Genomic DNA, 19,404 nt, shown 5'->3' on the forward strand with positions numbered 1-19,404 from the left:
ATAAAAGTTGAGTGAGTAAATAAATAATTTTTTCGCAAAAGACTGCAAGATCTACAAGGACACCTCTGGAGCATGGGAAATCTGGTTGTGCAGAAGTGGGGGAAGGGATGCTAGCTATCAGGAGAGGGAGGGAGATGGACAAGGTGCAGGACGCAGGGCTATGGTCCAGTTAAGCCGAGAGAGTACAGAAGAGGAGAGGGAGTATGAGTACCACTCCAGGGCTGGTAAGGTGCAAGCGCTGGGAAAAATGAGCTAGCTGGAGTGCTACAGCCTACACAGCCCCACTCACTTCCTGCTCCGGCCAGCTTTAGGCCCATTGGAAGTTTTCTAAGGGACCTTGGAGAAAGCATGGCTGTCCCAGCCTGTGGCAAGTGAGGTAGGTGGGCAAGCTACAGACTCACCCCAGGCCTTGGGAAGCATCAGGCTGTCCCAGGGAGGAGCAGGTGGGGGGAGCTGTAGCAGTGTAGCAGAGACACCGTGGACACACCCAGCAGGCAGTGACCATGAGTGAGTGGTCACACCTGGGAAGGCAGCAAAATGAACCAGAGGCCCAAGCAGGTGATGGTGGCGCAGTCCTGGGAAGGGAGACACTTTCCATTTGGGCTGCGGGTGCTCTCCTAAGTGCTAGCTGCGGGGGAGAGAGGAGCCCCCAAATCACCTCCTGTTACCATTTTGGCATGATGGTGAGGCTGGGAGGCAATCTCAGCTGATCCCAGTCCTTGGCCCGCCAGATACTTTCACTAGCCCACACTTCAAACCCTTCCGAGATTCCTCACTCACCACTGAACAAATGTGAAATTTTAGCATGAAAGGTGTAGCTTTAGTGAGTCCCCCCCAAATACCTTTTATTCTTTACCTCCAGCCACTCATGTCCAAGAATCCTCCATTTCCACAAGGCCTGTCTGGTTATCACTGCTTCGCAAAAAGGCCCGAGTCATCCTGCCTCCTGCTCTTGCTCACTGGGTCTGTCCTGCCTGAATGATCTCTGGACGAACTGCCCTGTGGGTGCAGGGAGCAACGCTCCACACTGAGCTGGGCCTGAGCAGAGACCCAGGGCAGCAGAAGGAGGTTGTACACACATGCATGTGTGTGCACACGCATACACACACACGTGTACACATGCATGCCCCCACACAGGGCACGTGCACACACACACGTACACATGCATGCCCCCACACAGGGCACACACACACACACGTGCACACATGCATGCCCCCACACAGGGCACGTGCACACACACACGTGTACACATGCATGCCCCCACACAGGGCACACGCATACACACACATGAGCACACATTCATGCCCCCGCACAGGGCACGGGCACACACACACGTGCACACATGCATGCCCCCGCACAGGGCACACGCACACACACACAAACGTGTACACATGAATGCCCCCCCACAGGGCACGTGCACACACACGTGTACACATGCATGCCCCCGCACAGGGCACACGCACACACACACACGTGCACACATGCATGCCCCCCCACAGGCCACACGCACACACAAATGCAGGCACACACACAGATCAGAACAGCCTCTTGTGTGTCCAAGGCAAGGCGGTCCACGCTCCGCACTCCCCACAGCTGCCCCTTAGGTTGCAGTTCGATGTTCAAAGCTTTAAGACACTTCGCAACAAGTGACCTTCCTACATTAATTTTACATAAAACTGCGGAGGGGCGTGTGATTTACTTTGAGTTTGTTCTCCAGTACTTTGGGCCCCATATCACTCTGAGGATGACTGTGAGTTCAGTCATCCATTGCCTAATTTCTTCAACACATGAATTAAGAACATGTTCTCTGCCAGTTTCTAGAGGCTACTGGTGAGTAGGATAGAATACCCAGGAAGGCCTAAGTAAGACTCAGAGACAGACCTGTTAACTAGTAGTTCTCAAAATTAGCATGGATCGGAATGCAAAGGAGGGCTTTTAAAAATAGAGATTGCTGGGTGCTATCCCGAGAGTTTCTGATTCAGTGGGTCTGGGGTGGGGCCTGAAAGTCTGCATTTCGAGCAAGTTCCTGGGCAATGCTGACGCTACTGGTCCAGGGAAGCACACTTGGAGAACCACGGCTGAAAACTAGTGCTCATTCCAAGAGTACAGTTTGACGTCCTACAATATAAGCCAGATAAGGGGAGGGATTTGTATCCTGTTCGCTTGCTCGTGGTTGTATTCCTAGAGCCTAGAATAGTACCTGGCACGTAGTAGACACTGAATGAATACCAGCTGAATGAATGAGAGCATTGTATGCAAATATAATGGGAGCCCAGAAGTGGGAGGAGTGTCCTTCAAAGGGATTTCGATGACAGCTTCGAGGCAGTATGTTAGAGAATTAACAGGAATTTTTAATCAGACATGCATGTTCCAACCAGAGGACCCCGTATTTGACCGGCGTGGAAGGGCACGGACAACATGTATGTTTGTCATGCAAGTATCTCCACTCATCTTCCGTTCTTCAAGGCCCCAGTCCCGTCAGTTCTGACCACTTCAGCCCACGGTGACTCTTCTTTCATTTCTCTGACAACAAAATCAGTGCTTTCTCAACTTCACTGGTGCCAAGAGTTAACCCAGATGCTGACTAAAGATACAGACTTCAAGGTCCCACCTGACATCTACTGAATCAGAACCTCAAGGGGAAAGCCATGGGAACCTGTGTGTTTATAAGCATCCTACGTGATTCTCAGCATTGGGCTACATGGCTTTAAGAGGAACCTTACGATTTCAAGGTATACGTTTATTATTTCACAGTTTCTGGGGTCAGGAGTCCAGGCACAGCTTGGCTGGGTCTTCTGCTCAGGTCCTCGCAGGCTGCTATCAAGGTGTTAGCAAGGCTGCCTTCTCATCCGGAGGCCCAATTAGGGAAGAAACTGTTTCTAAACTCATAGAACTGTTGGCAGAATTTATATCCTGGTGCCTATATGATGGAGGACCTCAGCTTCTCACGTGCTGTCCTCAGGCTCCAAAGACACCCACAGTTTGCTGCCACAAGGCCCTCTCCACAGGCTGCTCACAATCTGATTTCTCAAGGCCATCAGGAGAGTCTCTCCCTAGTGTGCTAGGATAGAGTCTTATGGAATGGAATGTGATTATGGGAGTGGCATCCCATCACATTCGCCATATTCTACTGATTAGAGGCCAGATTCTGCCCATATACATGGGGAAGGGATTATGCAAGGGTACAATTCTCTGGGGGTTGCTTTAGTGTGTTTCTGCCACAAAGATAAGGAAATGGAAGCTCCAAGAGATTAGCTCGTCAAGGTCTCAGAAGAATGAGAGGCGAATGTGGAAGAAGTCTCCTTTCTTGCTTCCAGCCAAATGCTATTTCTACTCTAAAACTGCCTCTTCTCTTCTAATCACTGTACATTGCTTAAAACATGGTCAGCAAACTTTTTCTGTAAATAGCCAGATAGTAAATATTTTAAAGATTTATTTATTTATTTGACAGCAAGAGAGAGAGTGGTGGGGAGGGACAGAGGGAGAAGGAGAGTCTTAAGCAGACTCCATGCTGAACACGGAGCCCGACTGGGCTCGATCTCACAATCCTGAGATCAGGAGCTGAGTTGAAATCAAGAGTCTGACGCTTACTTGACTGCGCCACCCAGGCGCCCCCGGATAGTAAATATTTTAGATTTTATGGGCCATATGGGCTCTGTTGCAACTGCCCACCTCTGCTATTGGAGCATAAAAGCAGCCATAGATAATATGTAACGAGCGAGCATGCCTGAGTTCCAATACATTTTTATTGATGGACACTAAAATTTAAATTTGTAATTTTCACATGTTACAGAATATTTTTCTTTTTCTTTTTCTTTTTTTAAAAAAGATTTTATTTATTTATGTGACAGAGAGACAGCCAGCAAGAGAGGGAACACAGCAGGGGAGAGGGAGAGGAAGAAGCAGGCTCCCAGCGGAGGAGCCCGATGTGGGACTCGATCCTGGAACGCCAGGATCACGCCCTGAGCCGAAGGCAGCCGCTTAACGACTGCGCTACCCAGGAGCCCCACAGAATATTTTTCTTGTTTCGATTTTTTTCTCAATCACCAAGAAGTGTAAAAACCAAAACCAATAATAGATTATGTGTTAATTAACTGAATTAAAATTTAAAAACTGTTAAAAAAATAAAAATGTAAAAACAGGTGGTGGGTCAGATTTGGCCTGGGGGCTAGATGGCCAGCTATGCTTTCATGGGTACATGCCTTCTCTACCATGAAAAGGGCAGGCCCACCCATCATAGATGTATCTACCCAGCACAGTGCCGGACACACAGCTGGCCTTTACCATTTTAAAAATACTGCTAACTTAGGAATCATAATGGCATTGACCTCACAAGGCAGTGAGCGGAAACCAAGATGATGCCAAAGATCCACTAGGTAAGCAACATTTGCCCCAAATGACAAGGGTTTAGCTGGTCATTATCGATTCAGATTTATTTAACAACACGGCGCTGAGCCCCTGTGCTAGACCAAGCACTATTGCAGACCCCGGGGACACAACGATAAAGAAAATAGAAGAGTTTCTCCTCTCAGGGAGCTTGCATGCTTTTGGAAGAGATGGGCAACTAATTAACAAACAAGTAACCATATAACATGTCAGATGTTGATACGTGCTATGGAGAAAAACACAGGGGTGCAGAGAGGGACAGGGAAAAGCTATTGTTGTCACTCTATCTGAGGTGGTCAGGAAATGCAACAGTGACATTGGACAAAGGCCTGTGGGAAGTGAGAGAGGAAGCCAAGCAGACACTGGGATGAAGAGCATTCTAGGCTGAAGGAACAGCACGTGCAAAGGCCCTGAGGAAGGAGGCTACTCTGCCTGGTTCAGGATCAGCAGTGAGGCCAGGCCCCTGGGGTGGTGTGAACAGGGAAAGCAGTAGAAAAGGTTTGGGGATGGGGGTGGACATTTATAACCTTTATAAGCTACTGTAAGGACTTCAGTTTTGTTCTGAAGGAGATAGCGCTGGAGGGCCCTGAGCAGAGGAATGACATGGTCTGGCTCAAAAGATCACCCATTGGAGAGAGGGCTGGGCAAGGGCACGGAGTCTGCTGTTTTGTCAGGAAAATGTGTTTTACTTCTGTGAGCTCTGGGTCCGGTCCGGGGGCCCACTGTGTCATGCTCACCCAAGGAAACCTCCCCAGCCGAAGCAAGCTTGCAGCCTTTGCTCAGACACTGAGCAGATGAAATTCAAAGCACCAGAAAGAGCTTTTCAAATTGAATTCCTAGCTTAACAGAGTAACTTGACAGAGGAGGGAAGGATGAGTCAGCCATTTAAAAACACATATAGGGGTGCCTGGGTGGCACAGCGGTTAAGCGTCTGCCTCCGGCTCAGGGCGTGATCCCGGCGTTATGGGATCGAGCCCCACATCGGGCTCCTCTGCTATGAGCCTGCTTCTTCCTCTCCCACTCCCCTTGCTGTGTTCCCTCTTTCGCTGGCTGTCTCTTTCTCTGTTGAATAAATAAATAAAATCTTTTAAAAAATAAAAATAAAAAATAAAAACACGTATAGAGGATCAGCAGGGCTGGATGCGCACTGGTCCAGCACAACCGAATTATTGCATAGAATGCCAGGGGCCCTGGGCACTGGGCTCGGTCAGAAAGCAGCCTCCCCTCCACTCACCTTCTGACATGAGCACGTCTGGCTCTGGGGGAAGAGCACCTTCCTCCTTCAGCTGGCAGGGCATGGGGAAAGTGGGGCACTGAAGGCTCTCACACTGGTGACCCAGATACCCCTGGCCCTGGACACACTCTGAGAAGGCCCCACATGGTTGGTTGACTCCAGTTAAAGCTTTTCCTTTACTCGTCCTCATTGTTTCACAATTTGAGAATTTCAGCCATTTAAACTTGACAGGGTCAAGAAAAAGCATGTTGTTTCAATTATCAAGCTCAATGCATTTTCTTTTCTTTTTCTCTGTACTGAACGAAACTGCTTCGCCACATTTGTTAAATAGTCTTTAAAAGCTTGTTTCTACCCCCTTACCAGAAGTCTCTCAGAGCTGAGATTTAACTAAGCATTGGTGTGAGGCTTTATGTGAATTCATTTCATCCCTTTTTCTTTAGTTGTCAAATGTTAACTGTCCTCTGGGTGAGGAGAATTTTACTTCTTAAAAAATGTTTAAAATCATTCCCTTGATCTGCCCCTTTTCCACCTCACTTTCTCTGAGTTTTTTAGATTAAAACCAAGCAAACAAACAAACAGACTTCCGGTACTTTGTGTTCCTGGTAGAAGCCTGCCCACATCGGAGAGAAGGCAGAATGGTCTCCTACCCAGCAGAGAATCCCAATTCAGATCCCAGAATTCCCCAGACTGTAGCAATCTCGCTAACTTTACCTCTGATTTCCCTGGCAACTTACAAGGTCAGCATTCTAGGCCTTGCTAGAGAATTTGACCCTGAACTTTGCTTTCAAAGATTCTGCTGAAAAGACTGGCATTTATAAATCATCATGTGGAAACACCTCTCCAGCGACAGGATGCTCTGAATCCAATGTGCCTTGGTCATGTTGGACCACTGAGAAATAAACGGCATAGACTGCTTTGCTTGATCTTTCTACAGATCTGTCTTTACTGTAATTGAGTTTAATGTCACCATCTGCACCAGCCTCTTCCCTGCTCTGTGCCCCGGTGGGTGTGTCTTCATGGACTTCATCAACAAGCTCCCTTTTTCTTTGATGTTGGAGCCTGGGAAGGAGAGAGGCATTTGATTGGGGACCTGGGCTCTGAGTGGCGGATCATGACAGGGGTCAAAAAGATGGCAGGCAACCCAGGTCCTCCTGGGTCTCTGACGTTTCTGCAGGCAATCCAGGCCTTTTCTGAGTCTCTAACGCTGGGTGACACCAGGGACATCTAGAAGTGGTGGTTTCAGCCTGGACTTTGGCCTTTTCAAGATGGGCTGTATCAGCAAAGCAGTGCTGACACACCTTCCAGTTGTTTTTGGGAACTGGAACAGGAGAGCAAGAATGTGGTGACTGGAGCTGATGGATTGGTTGAGGTCGACCCTGTGATATTTTGAAGGTAAGGACTTGGATATGTATGGTCAGGGCATAAAAGTAAATACAACCCCATCCTGTAATCACAAGCTGGTGAGTCAGGTGCCATTTGGATTATACTAGCCTCTAGGGTGAAGACACAGCGTTGGATGTGAGGGGGAAAGGAGATGGCCTGAGGAAGCCTGGCAGGGCCCGCCCTGTCCAGCACAGTTTACTTTTGTTGTGAACCGAGTCACTCCCTGTACTTTTCATGTCTGATGACTGCTTTCAGCAGGTTGGGGATCATTAAGGCTCCTCTCCTCTCTTATTCTTTTCCTTTCTTATGGTTTTTTTCCTTTTTCTTGGCCATTTCTCTCACCCATACAATTCATATGAGCTCATGTTTCATTAGAAAAACCACGGTTCCTAGACTTATGTTTAATGTTGCACAACAGGGAGGCTCTACTGAGCCCAAGTGCAGCCCTTACTTCCCCCAATCTTTGCATTTTTTCTTAAACACAGCTGTATTACTATACGATTCATATCTATGTCGAGAAGTCCTCTTCCCCACCCCTAGAGCAATTCTAGGGAAGTGCTGTGAATAATACAGTCTCCGCCCTCCAAGAGCTCGATCCGTGTGTAAGTTCCTTGACGGTGCCCATGGCTTCCAGCCATCAGCAATCCTGTCCTCTGGAGCTGTGCTCTCCAATACAGTAGCCACGAGCCACATGCAGCCACTGAACCCTCACGAGATTGGACATATGCTAGTTACTCAGTGTTTGATGAATGAGTCATGCATGAGTGAATGAATATGGAGGGCTGGTTCAAATTGAGATGTACTGTAAGTATAAACTACACATGGAGGTAGTGAAGAATTCATAGGAAAAGGTGTATGAAAAATATCATTAGTATTTATTAAAAATTGGTTACATGTGGAAATGATAATATTTAGGATCTATTGGGTTAAATAAGAGACATCGTTAAAATCAATTTCACCTGCAGCTCCTTGAAGATTTAAAGTGACGAATGAGATTTGCTTTATGTTTCTCTTGACCGGTTTCTTCTAGATGGCCTGCTTCCACCTCTCTCCCTTTCCTCCCAGAAGGAGTGCACACTTTCTCTGGAGGCCACCACTGCCCCTCATATGTAACACCTGTCATACTCTAGTGGCTGCCTGTCCACATCTGAAACCTTTACCAGACCGAGGACCTCGTGAGAGAGGAACTTACATACCCAGCCCAGTGCGGTGCTTGGTACAAAGAGGTGGACAACAATTATTTGGTGAATAGTGATCCAATTCTTCTGTTAGACTGAGCTTGTGTGAGGCTGGGCATTCACAAGTGTAACATGATCTTATGTATAATACTTATGAGTAGGTGCTCAATATGTGTGTGAAATATCCCAGAGATAACTTCAATTTTCAATGTATGATTGAATTTTAGAAACTCTTGTAAATGTCTAAATTCCTAATTATTACCTTTCTAAGGGGAAGGTGTTGGGTAATACAATACAGTTCGTGCACATGTGGTGTGTGTATCTATTTCATAATGCACGTGAGTGCTGCTGGATATGGTTGAGATTATAGTCCAGGTGGTCACACCTGCCCGTTTTCATTTGCAGATAGGCACAAAACCCAGGTGGATCCCAATTAATTCTCAGAATTCTCTGAGGCCTTTAAAACCAATTGAATCAATCAACTGTAAAGAAGTACAAGTAAGATAAGGGTTACAATTTTTTTTTCACCTGAAAGATGTGAATTTAAGAGAGTAAACACACTAGAAAATATTTATAGAACATTCCACCCTTGGCTTTCATGATTTTGCTTCTCATTAGGACTGGGTTTGCTTTTATGCCTACTCAGGCCAGAAGCAGCCAGGTAGCCTGGCTCTAATGTATCTTCATGTTTAGATGTTAGTTAAGCACATTGGTGAGAGTAGATTCATTATTTGCGAGGAAGTTGCATGAATTTGACTCAAGATACCCAAGAGTCTGGTATCTAAAATTAACACAGCATTAGTTTTTCACAATTATTAACATAAAGGGAATCACTATATCTAGAAAAACTAGGTAGATTTAAATAAAACTTTAAGGCTTTATCTGGTTAGTTGAATAGACATTTTAATTATTAATCCTATGGATTATTTTTTTTTTAAGATTTATTTATTTTAGGGAGAGAGAGAGTGCATATGAGCGGTGGGGGTTGGAGGCTAGAGGGAAAGAGAGAATCCTTGAGCAGATTCCCAACTGAGCGCAGAGCCTGAGGTAGGCCTTGATCCCACAACCCTGAGATCACGACCAGAGCCGAAATCAAGAGTCGGCAACCGAAATCGAGAGCCACCCAGGTGCCTGTCGTATTATATTTTTGAAAAATGGTCTGAACCCTTATTAACTATTGAATAATGGAAGGAATTGACATGAATGAAGTCGTACACATATACTCTGATGCTGCGTCTTCCGTGCAGGCAGATCTCCCATCCCAGGACTGCCATCGACACTTTGCTGGCACTTCATAGTTAACGTCTTGAATTACAGTTATTGCAATAGCTATCTTAATCCAACCTCTATATTATCTTTTCCTTACTCACTTGTATAATTCTGTAATACTTAGCCAGTGCTTTCCACATGGAAGTTCTTCTCTAACTGCATGTGGAATCAAATTAAAATGAATCGAGTGTAGACCTGGGAGTCATGAACCCTAGTCCAGTCACTGAGCAGCTCTACCACCAGTCCAGTGATTTCTCTGAGCCCTGGGCTCCTCTTGCCCCTGTTCTTCCTTCCCACCAACGTCAGCTTTTGCTATCCTGTCCTGACTTTGTTACCCTTCAACTACATTATGGTAACTGGACTGCACTCCACACTCTCATGTGGTGGCCACGTACTGGAGTCAATACTTTATTAAATCCTGATAATTGATGAGATGGAGATCGTCAGCCCACTTTTCAGCTGATAAAACTGAGGCTAGAGAGAGCTTGAGTGCCATGTCTAAGGCACTAGTAAATTGGTAGAGTCAGGATCTGAATCTAGAGACTTGTGGTGTCTGATGTGCTCTGGCTATTCTTCAACTTATTTTTCAATCAGAATTATTTTGAGAAAGCTCTACTCTAAGCTAGTATATTCCTCCCTCCCCAACACATTAAAAAAGAAACAACATCTACAATTATGGATAATTGTTGTAGACCCAACTATTAGTACAAGAAGCAAGAAGACCTCAGCACGAGTTGTTATCATAGTTAACAAACTATCACAAACTTAATTATTGGGTAGAAACGTGGAACGTTGCAGCCAAATAGGAGTATAATGAGCCTTTTCCATGAATGCGTGGAAGGAAACCCAGACTCTATTTCTGGGTCTGCCTCAAGCTTTCTCCGTGGCCTTGGGCAAGCGACTTCCACACGCAGTCAACATCCTGGGGTAAAATAGTGATGACGACACACAGCACCTACTTATTGCCCTGGTTTGCTAGGAATGAGGAGTATGTTGGTCAAGGGCTGTAGATGAGAGGAAGTATAATGTGGTTTTTGTTGTTGTTGTTGTTTTTTAATGGCAAATTACACCATACCTGGGGTAGTGTGGGGCAGGGGAAAGTGCTAGGGATTCTGGAAAGCAGATGATCTGTTTCCTTATTTTAAAATGAGGTGGGATGGGATGGAGGGATGATCGCCTGTCTTCCTGCAGCAAATGCTGAAGTTCCACTTGAGCACAAGAGAGCTGTTACTGCTTTCATATACCCTAGGAATAACTGGAAAAAATGAAGTTACTGCCATTTAGGACAGACATGGACAAACGACTCTTTGCTGACATTTGTCATTCTTTAAACACAGTGACATACCGTTATTAAGGAATCATAGCTCATAACTAAGACAGAGACGAGCGCCAGCTACTTTTCTTGACTCGATCCACTTCTTAAAAAAATGTCTCAGGTCCCGTATGCATGCAACTTACGGAGTTGCTTTCTCTTCCTGGGGTTTGAGTGCCCGCGTTAAGCGCCGGATGCGGGCGCATCGTGGGATCCCCTTGCACAGCTTTCCGCCAAGGCACTCTGAAGGTATTGTTCATGAATTTGCGTTAGGATTGCTTGTGCTGCAGAATTTTAAGGAATAAAATGATCTGAATTGCGAATGTTTGAATTCTACATGTTGAAGTGGGTGGGTCATCACCGGGTCACAGGAAACTTCAAGGTAAACAGTATGGCCTCTGGAGAAAGGCCGGGTCGAGTCAAAGCTTCACCAACCTCTCCCCAGAGCAGACGATTAATTTTTGCTTTAAACGCATAACAACCTCCGCCCGGCCTTGCAGCGGAGCAAGCGAGCCAGTGCAAAAACCCTGCCAAGATGCGGGCCGGGGGGTGGGGGTGGGGGAGACGTTGGCTGCGCGTGGGCCCCCGTGGGAGGAGAAACCTCCGCTGGAACCTCCCGGCCCAACCCGGTCCCTATCCTCCTGGGGCAACGTGGAGACGGCTCCTCTCTGAGCGTCTCTGTGCGTTGAGTCCGCGGCGCCAAGAGTAAAGTGTTTTCTCTAGAAACGATTTCTCCAGAACCCTCTAGCCGGAGGAAGGGGATTAAAAGTGACAAAGAAAGGGGGTGGGCTCTGGAGAGACCTCGGGGGTGGGGGGTGTGGAGCGGCGCCCCCGAGGAGGGGCTCAGCGATACGAGCGCAGCCCCGCAGCGCGCTGGAGTGCTTGAGGGGGGCGGGTGGGGGACGCGGTGCCAAGCGCGGGGGGCGACGGGGCGGGGGGAGGGGCGCCCCGGCTTCCCACCTCCGTGGCGGAGCCCGGGAAAGGGCTGGCCCCGGCAGAAGGCCGCCTGCAGGGGCGGGCCGTGAGGTCGGGGTCCCGCGGCCGCCCGCGGCCTGGAGAGGGAGGCGGCGGGGGCGTGGGGCCGCGGCCGTGCGCTCCGCCCCGCGCGGGGAGCGGGCCGCGCCTCCCCCTGCCGCATGTGCGCGGTGTTGTGTGCCCGGCCCCGCTCCTCCTCCTCTCCTCCCCTCGCCGCCGTCCCCTCCCCCAGCGGCCCCGAGTGAGCGCGAGCGCCACACAGCCCCGGGCCGCCACCGTCAAGCGCGCCGAGACGCCGAACAGGTGGCCGGAGGCTGCGGCCGCTGCAGCGGGGAGAGGCGAGGCGAGCTCCGGGCCAGGCGAAGGCGGCCGGGCCGGGCCGGGCATGCTAGCCGAGCGGCCCCCCGGCGCCGCCGCTTGCCCGCGCCCCTAGCCTCCCGCGCGCCCGTGCAGCGGCCCCGCCGCGCCCAGCGTCCAGCCGCCCCTGCCCGGGGCCGCTCCGGCCGCGGACAGCGAGGGGCGCGGGCCGGCCCGCGACGGCGGCGGCGGCGGCATGAAAGTGACCGTGTGCTTCGGGAGGACCCGGGTGGTCGTGCCGTGCGGAGACGGCCACATGAAAGTTTTCAGCCTCATCCAGCAAGCGGTGACCCGCTACCGGAAGGCCATCGCCAAGGTGAGGGGCCGGGGGCGCACGGGGCGCGGGGGGTGGGGGCGGGAGAAGGGGGGAGGAGGAGAGGGAGGAGGAAGAGGAGGAGGGGGAAGGCGCCGGGATCAATATGGCGCTTCCTGGAAAGGGGAGGAGGGAGACGGAGGGGAGGCGGGGAAAGGGAAAGTGCGGCGGCCGGGCCGGGCCTCGCGGGCGCCCCCCGCCCCGGGCTGCGGGCGGCAAAGTTCTCCGCGCGGGCCGGGCCGGTGGGGCGGGCGCGGGCGCAGCCCGGGTGAGCGCTCGGGACCCCGCGGCTCCTCCCGGGCGGAGCGCCGCCCGCCTCTCCCTCGGGGCTCCGGCCGCGGGGCGGGCGTCGGCCAGATGCGCCCGTTCGGAGCCTGTCCTAGGAGCCGAGCCCGAACCCAGCCCTCCGGGGCGCGGGCAGAGCCTGGCCGGACCCATCTCCCCCCGGCTGCAGGAGGTGGAAATCCAGCCTCAGGCCTTTCCCCGCTCCCAGGCCCCGCGGCAAAGGCTGGGGAAAGGGAACTTTTTTGGTTGGAGGAGAGTTTAATTATTCCCCACACGGCGGAGAGCGGCTGCATTTGTGCTCCAGCACTGCCTTCGTCCGGGCGGGGCAAAGAGCCGAAGCCACGAGCCCTTTCCTCCGGGTCGCCCGCGGGCAGGGCCGGCCCGGCGCGGTTCGGGGGCAGCTGATGGGGGAGAGTCGCCGGCAACCCCAAGAGGGACACCCGCTTCCGTGGGCTGGCCGACGCTGGGTGGGCACGGAATCTCGGTGCTTGAGAGGCTCCCGTGCAGGACTCCTTTAAAAGGCACAACCCTGAAATCAGTCCCTGAATGAAAAGTTTTCCTGCAAGGACCTCAGCGTTTACCTATCTGGAACTAGTTCCATATGGTGCCGGGGCTGCGTAGCTAGGGCCTGATTTGGGAGTCGACGAGATTTCCCTTTTTCCTCGTGGAGTGATAACATTGTCTCCACTTAACTGCATTCCTCTACAATGTGTCAGAAGTGAAAAGGCATTTTGTTAAATTGTTTTATCGGCTGTCTGTGTTTGACAAGAGCCCACGCCTCCGAAGTTTCTGTCAAGCACCTGAGGATATTTCCTTTGCTGTAGAGTAACGTTTGGTGAAAAGCATGTTCACTTAAATTTCTCATTTGTTTCCGGTAGTGGCGTGGCCTAGCTCCTGTGGGCTTTGGGGCAGCAGGCGAGGGCCGGTGGCTTTGCCAGCCCGAGTGTATACTGTGTGCGTCCTCCAATTCTCTCTGGAATTAAGGGAGAAAAACTTTGTACACTATTGTTTGGTTTTTAGTATATATTTGGAAGAATAGCTTAAATTTGGCCTTTTGAAGATAATCTGGGGGAACGTTTAGGAACCTGACATAAAGATGGAAGATGTTGACCATATTTAACAGCTCTAAAATGTTCCTTACAGTTGGTTTAACTGTTATTGAAAATCAAATAAAATTAGTGGAAATTGGGCACCCGTTCATCTTGCAGTGCTGACAAGGGGAAACATAACTCTCTAAACCTACATTTAACATTTTAAAAGATTGTTTATGAATGGCAGTTTATGATCTAAATGTTCTAAATCAATAATCAGGTTGCATATGCACTTTGGAGACCAAAATAAGTTGTGAAATGAAAGGGAAATACAGTAATATAACCTAGACAGTGTGCCTGTGTTACTGAATAGGGAGGACGAATAGGGAGGACATTTCCTTTCATTTTACTAATTTTACATGGTTAAATTAGTTCTGTTTCACTAGGCACACCATGGACATTGGTCGAAAAGCCTGTTTGGGAGATAAAAATGTAGTTGTTTGATTTGATCGAGTCATTTGTTCCTTCCACAGAAGTTCTTAAGCATTTACTATATTCAAGGCATTGTTCTGGGTGGTGGACATCTAGGGGGCCCACTGGCTGCCTTATGGAAGTTGGGAGTCTAAGAGTCTAGAACAAGAGGCTCCGTGGTCCTTCAAGCGAAGGAGACCATGTTGTGGACCATCATACTGTGGTGCAAGGAGAAGGGGATGTGTCTGGGGTGTTGGGCAGATGTAACTGAGGGGGCTTAGGGATAGATCTGGACCTTGTTTTTAAATATTAGTGGTAGTTGTTTCACAGTGACCTGGGAACATGGAAAGAGGAGTGCTGTTTTCTTAAGAGAGTCTGGGGAGGCATGCCTAAGAGAAGGGGCATTTGAGCTGAGTTTTTAGAGGGTAAGTGTGAGATCATCAGGTGGAGATGGAAGGAGGCTAATTCTCAGGAGGATGGTAGCATTGGAGTTGGATATATAAGTGAGAGGGAGGAGTCAGAGATGAGTCAGGGCGTTCTAAAATTATTTAAAGGCTCTTGAAGTGCAATTCACAGTTCAGTGGGTGAATTTTAAGATGGGCTTTGTAGTACACAAAGTTTAATCATTGGGTCACAAGACTGTTGACTCTCCGATGTTGCAAGAGCCTCAGTGTCTTCCAGGTTCATTGGTGTTTTTTCTTCTTACATTGTTAGGTACTGGTTAAGATTAAACTTTAGTCTTTCTTCTCTTTTCTCCTACCTTATTTAAGGTGATTATGAGGTAAACACATATGAACACTTGCTTTAACTCTTATTCTTTCTTCTTTACCTCTTATTGTTTAATAGGACAAGGTAAATTTTGTATGATGAATTGGGTAGCCGGCTAACTGTGGAGTGGTGTTTAAGGTGCTCGGTGACACGTGGCTTGACAGACTCCCATTTGGTGGGGAAAAAATGTGGAAAGATCATGTTTATGGCTTTGTATAAAAATCAACTAAGTCCCCCCCCAACCCCCGAAAAAAGAAAGGAAAAGGGAAAGACAGATACGAAGTCACTAAGGCTTTCTCTGCAATAAGCATTTTGTAGTGTGATGGGGCTACTATATTTGGCATTATATTTTAACTTTTTTTCAGGTGAAACAAATCAGTTTTTCTGGACAGTCAAGTGGTGTGACTTAATACCAGAAATGTCCTCAATAAGCAGAGGCTTACATTTAGTCATAGCATTTTTCCCCTCTAGTGAAAAAATGTTTTTCTGCTTATGATCGCTGATGGGTGAAAATGTCTTGGCTGTTCCATCTCTATCCACCCATCCCCATCCAGACCCTGTTTAAGGAGGGTGTCGTGCTAGACATTGAGAATTATGTTGCAGGAACTATTCTCGAGTGCTGAGAGTTGGAGGACTGTCTGCTGTATATGTGTCTGTTCGTTCTTCTCGTGCCTGCAGCCTGACTCATCCTTGAATCCTGATGGACACAGGGTACAGAGCACCAACTGCAGTGACTTTTTAGTGTCGTGCCCTTGGTTTCTGAGGTTTTCTTCGCTGGCCACTCCTTAATTTTGAGTGAATCAGGTCTGGCGCTGAGGCTTCCCATTTTTCCTGCTGTACATCCTCAATCTGGTTAGGAGAAAGATAAGAAAATCTTCATGTTTGTTCAAAAAAAATGTTGATATTTTGGAGGGCTGCTGTGTACAGAATGCTGTGCCCTCTGGAGAAATACAAGATGAAATTCTTGCACTCAAGAAGACCAGATGAGTACATAAAATGATAATAGTAGGTAGAAACATTAATTGGCAACAGGGTGGTACAGTCAGTCATTGCTTCTGGGTTTCAGAGATGTGAGTGGTTGTTATGGCCTTGGGTTGGAAGGGGGATCCTATTCAGTCGCTAGAGTTGGTGTTGGGCTTAGTGAGTGGGATGGCTGGCCCTGCTAGAGGGCCAGGGCTTCCTAAATGAATAGTGATCTCAGAAAGCACCTGCCTGGCTAAGATGTCTTGGTTCTGAGGGTCTGCAGTGGGGTCTAGGCATGAGAGCATCTGCTGCAATTCTGAGAGGTGGGAGGGAGGGGATTGTAGGAACACAGGTGATTCAGGCTTTCGGGGCTAGTTTGGCTCCTGTCCAGCGTTCATGCCAGATGGTGGGTCGGGATCAGGAGGAGGATTGTGAATGCCAGGGCATGACACTGGGACTTTATACAGTTGGTTGGTACGGGAAGGAGTAGGGTATTTGGGCAGGGCAGCAGTATGGACTAATGGTCCTCTGGGAGGATATCTGGAGCAGCTGTTTGGATGGGATCTGCCTTCCATCTAAAATGCTGCTGAATGCTGAGTAAGGAATAGGGAAAGGGTAGAGTGAAGGAGGGGAGTTACTGGAACCTCTTAACTCACTGCTTTCCCCCATAGCTCTCTTCTCTTGGGGGTGGTGGGAGCTTTGGATTGGGTTTGGAGACCTAGATTTATTTATTATTGGTATTACTGTTTTTTTTTTTTTAATTACCATTTAACTTTGGGCAAACTAACCCTACAGAAACTCATTTTTCCTATGTCTAAAGTGGGTTGTTCCCTTGCAGGGTTAATGTGAGTACTGAACAGATGATGAGTGTGAGACTTCAGTGCTGGGGCTGAATCACTAATGTTTTACTCACCAGTTTTACTTGCTGGGAAACTTTCCCAAGTATCCTATTATCCTGTTTGGTTTTTTCCTCTTTACTTAAGAAGGTAGAGTGTAATTTAATTAAAGAATAGGTAAAAATGTTAATATTTGCCTAAGCAGCACTGCAGTCAGAAGAGCGAAGTGTGTGCCTTTGCGTGTGTGTGTGTGTGTGTGTGTGTGTATATAGAAATGCCAATATTGGCTTTACTCTAGGTTGATTATCTGGGCCTCTGGCCTTTGGGCCACTGCTTTTGTCCCTGAAGTATGGAAACCTGAGTTGTTTAATAGCGGTTCGTTGTTTTTAAAGCAGACAAACTTGAGTTTACAGACAGTAACTTTTGAAAATGTGCTTTTCTCTTTTTGGAAGGGGAGGACTGCTGATTACTAAAAACACATAAGTCATGGTTTTTATGAAAAATCTTAACAGTTGGTGTGAGATTTTCCTGCAAATAATATATAACTGCTTGTTGTTACACATTTACAAACTTATTGAAACTTTTAGGAAAATAGTTATATTGTTGCAGAGTTTGAATGACAATAGAGGCAAGCATAAAAATAGTGGAATGACATAAATATTGTTTTATTAATATTTTCTGTCTTCCCTCTCAAAAGTGAAAAAGAAATGCAGTGTGTCTGCAAGGCTGGTGTTTCTAAAATGCAAATCTCATTGTACTCTTCTGTGTAAGTGCCTCTGCACCTGCTTTCCCCAGAGGCCAGGTCCTGCCACCTCAGCACAGCCTGTCCCTTGTGGGACCCCTCTTGCCTCCAGCCTCTCCGTCACCGGGCTCCTCCATCCCACACTCCGCCCACTTGCACTTGCTCGCACGTTCCTGTTTCTTCTGTCTTGAGTGTTTGCTTCCTCTATGTCCGCACATCTATTGAGCCTCCTCCCACACCAGCCATCTTTGGGAGGCTGACCCTGCCTCCCAGGCTGTTTGAGGCTCTCCAATGTGTGCCTCTCCTGGGGCCTTAGCTCCTGTACTGACCTGGATGAATGAGCTTTACTGTGTGGTACTTCAGTGTGTTTATCTACAGAACGCAGCTGAGCTCTTTCTCCCTCTAGGGAAATGCTTGGGGGGCAGTGGCCCTGCCTCAGTCTTACTTGTATAGCCAACATCTGCTGCAAAGGAATCTTATGGGTTGAGTAAATAAAAAGCTGAGAATAAACACATTGTACACATTATTACACAATAAGTATATTTTTACTTGGAAGACTGTATCACCAGCACCTTAGGGTTTGGTGTGTTTGGCATATTGGTACAAACAGATTATAATTGACACTAAGATTCAGTGTGTTTTGGAGTATCTGGAAGTTATTCTTTTGTGTCAGCTCTTTTGAAGGAGTTCAGTCTGTTTTCAGATCAAGCCGAGGGATAGTCATAGGGTTTGCACTGGGCCTGGTTCAAGGCAGGTGGCCAGAGCAGTGTGGGAATCTGGCCCTGAAACATACCTGTGTTGGGTCTGGCGCCTCTAATTCTGTCGGTTGGGATCCTTGGGTAAGTGCCAGCAGTAAATAGAAATGTTTAGGATCTGGATTCACAGAGAGAGTCTGGCTCACGTGAAGTGCTTCTTGGCTCATGATGAACCTGGATGAGTTGGTCAGAGAGGTAATACTTAGTCTCACTAGTACCACTAACCCATAGATAGATCTCCATCTGTCCTGGGAGGTTTTACCTCCCTGTAGAGTTCGACGCAGCTTAGTGATGTTGGACACGGAATAGATGTTTGGAGCCTTACGCATTTTTTTGAAGGATGGAAAGAAATGTGTAAAACTGGTCCAGGGAGGTGATTTCCACAGTCCATTTTGCACAGGGTAAAATGGTTGGTTCAGCCTACACAGTTTGCTTTCCTTCTACGTGGCTACTCATACAACACGCCTAGCTAGGACCAAGGTCAATGGCAGTAGAGAGAGGTAGGGGATCAGTAAATTTATATAATTTTATGTATTTCGGTATCTTTTCTGTTTTACATGGAAAATAGAGAAAGCTTTATGAAAAGAAATGCGGAGTTGTGTGAACACGGTAGAAAGGTGATTTTTGTTTGTTTTAGTCATTTGTTTTATCTTATTTAAGATTTTTTTTCACTTGGAAGGAGTATGTACAAATGACTTTTTTTTCATAGCTTTATGTCTTCTTGGGTCTGGCTTGCCATCTTTAGGTGGTTTATGACATTAAATATTACTTTTGCTAATTTTTTTCTTCTATCCGCTGATATTGGAACTTGGAAATAAAATTGAAAGCTCCATGTCCAAATGAATTGAAAAGTCAATTATTTAATTTTTTTCTCTTAAAAATAGACTATAAAATATACATACAGTAGAAATAAAAACATGTCCGTCCAAAAAAATCATGTACATGAGTCTTCAAAGCAGCATTAGCTGTAACAGCCCCCAAATGGAAACAACCCAAATGTCCAACCAACAGAAGAAAATGGGGTTTATCCATTCATTAGAATATTACTCAGCCATAAGAGTGAATGAAATCTTCATTCATGTTGCAACATGGATGAAACTTGCAAACATTGTGCTAGGTGGAAGGGAACCAGTCACAGAAGCCCGT

General features: G+C 47.8%; 1 protein-coding gene across 28 annotated transcripts in view; it reads left to right on the plus strand.

Annotated features, from left to right (window-relative positions):
* Positions 1-11,936: 11,936 nt before the first annotated feature.
* PARD3 (par-3 family cell polarity regulator) overlaps positions 11,937-19,404 on the plus strand; it is a 634,782-nt gene continuing 627,314 nt past the window's right edge. For 11 of the 28 annotated variants that reach the window (XM_026483446.4, XM_026483457.4, XM_026483447.4 and 8 more), the window contains exon 1: positions 11,940-12,410. In XM_026483446.4, the coding sequence (XP_026339231.2) occupies positions 12,291-12,410 (120 nt within the window). In that variant the 5' untranslated portion in view covers positions 11,940-12,290. Of the gene's footprint in view, positions 12,411-19,404 lie in introns of all 28 variants that reach the window. The other 17 variants (XM_026483451.4, XM_048219490.2, XM_026483453.4 and 14 more) reach the window with 8 other exon arrangements.

The sequence above is a fragment of the Ursus arctos genome, unplaced genomic scaffold (genome assembly GCF_023065955.2).
Source record: "Ursus arctos isolate Adak ecotype North America unplaced genomic scaffold, UrsArc2.0 scaffold_30, whole genome shotgun sequence".
In the NCBI taxonomy this organism is placed as follows: Eukaryota; Metazoa; Chordata; class Mammalia; order Carnivora; family Ursidae; genus Ursus; species Ursus arctos.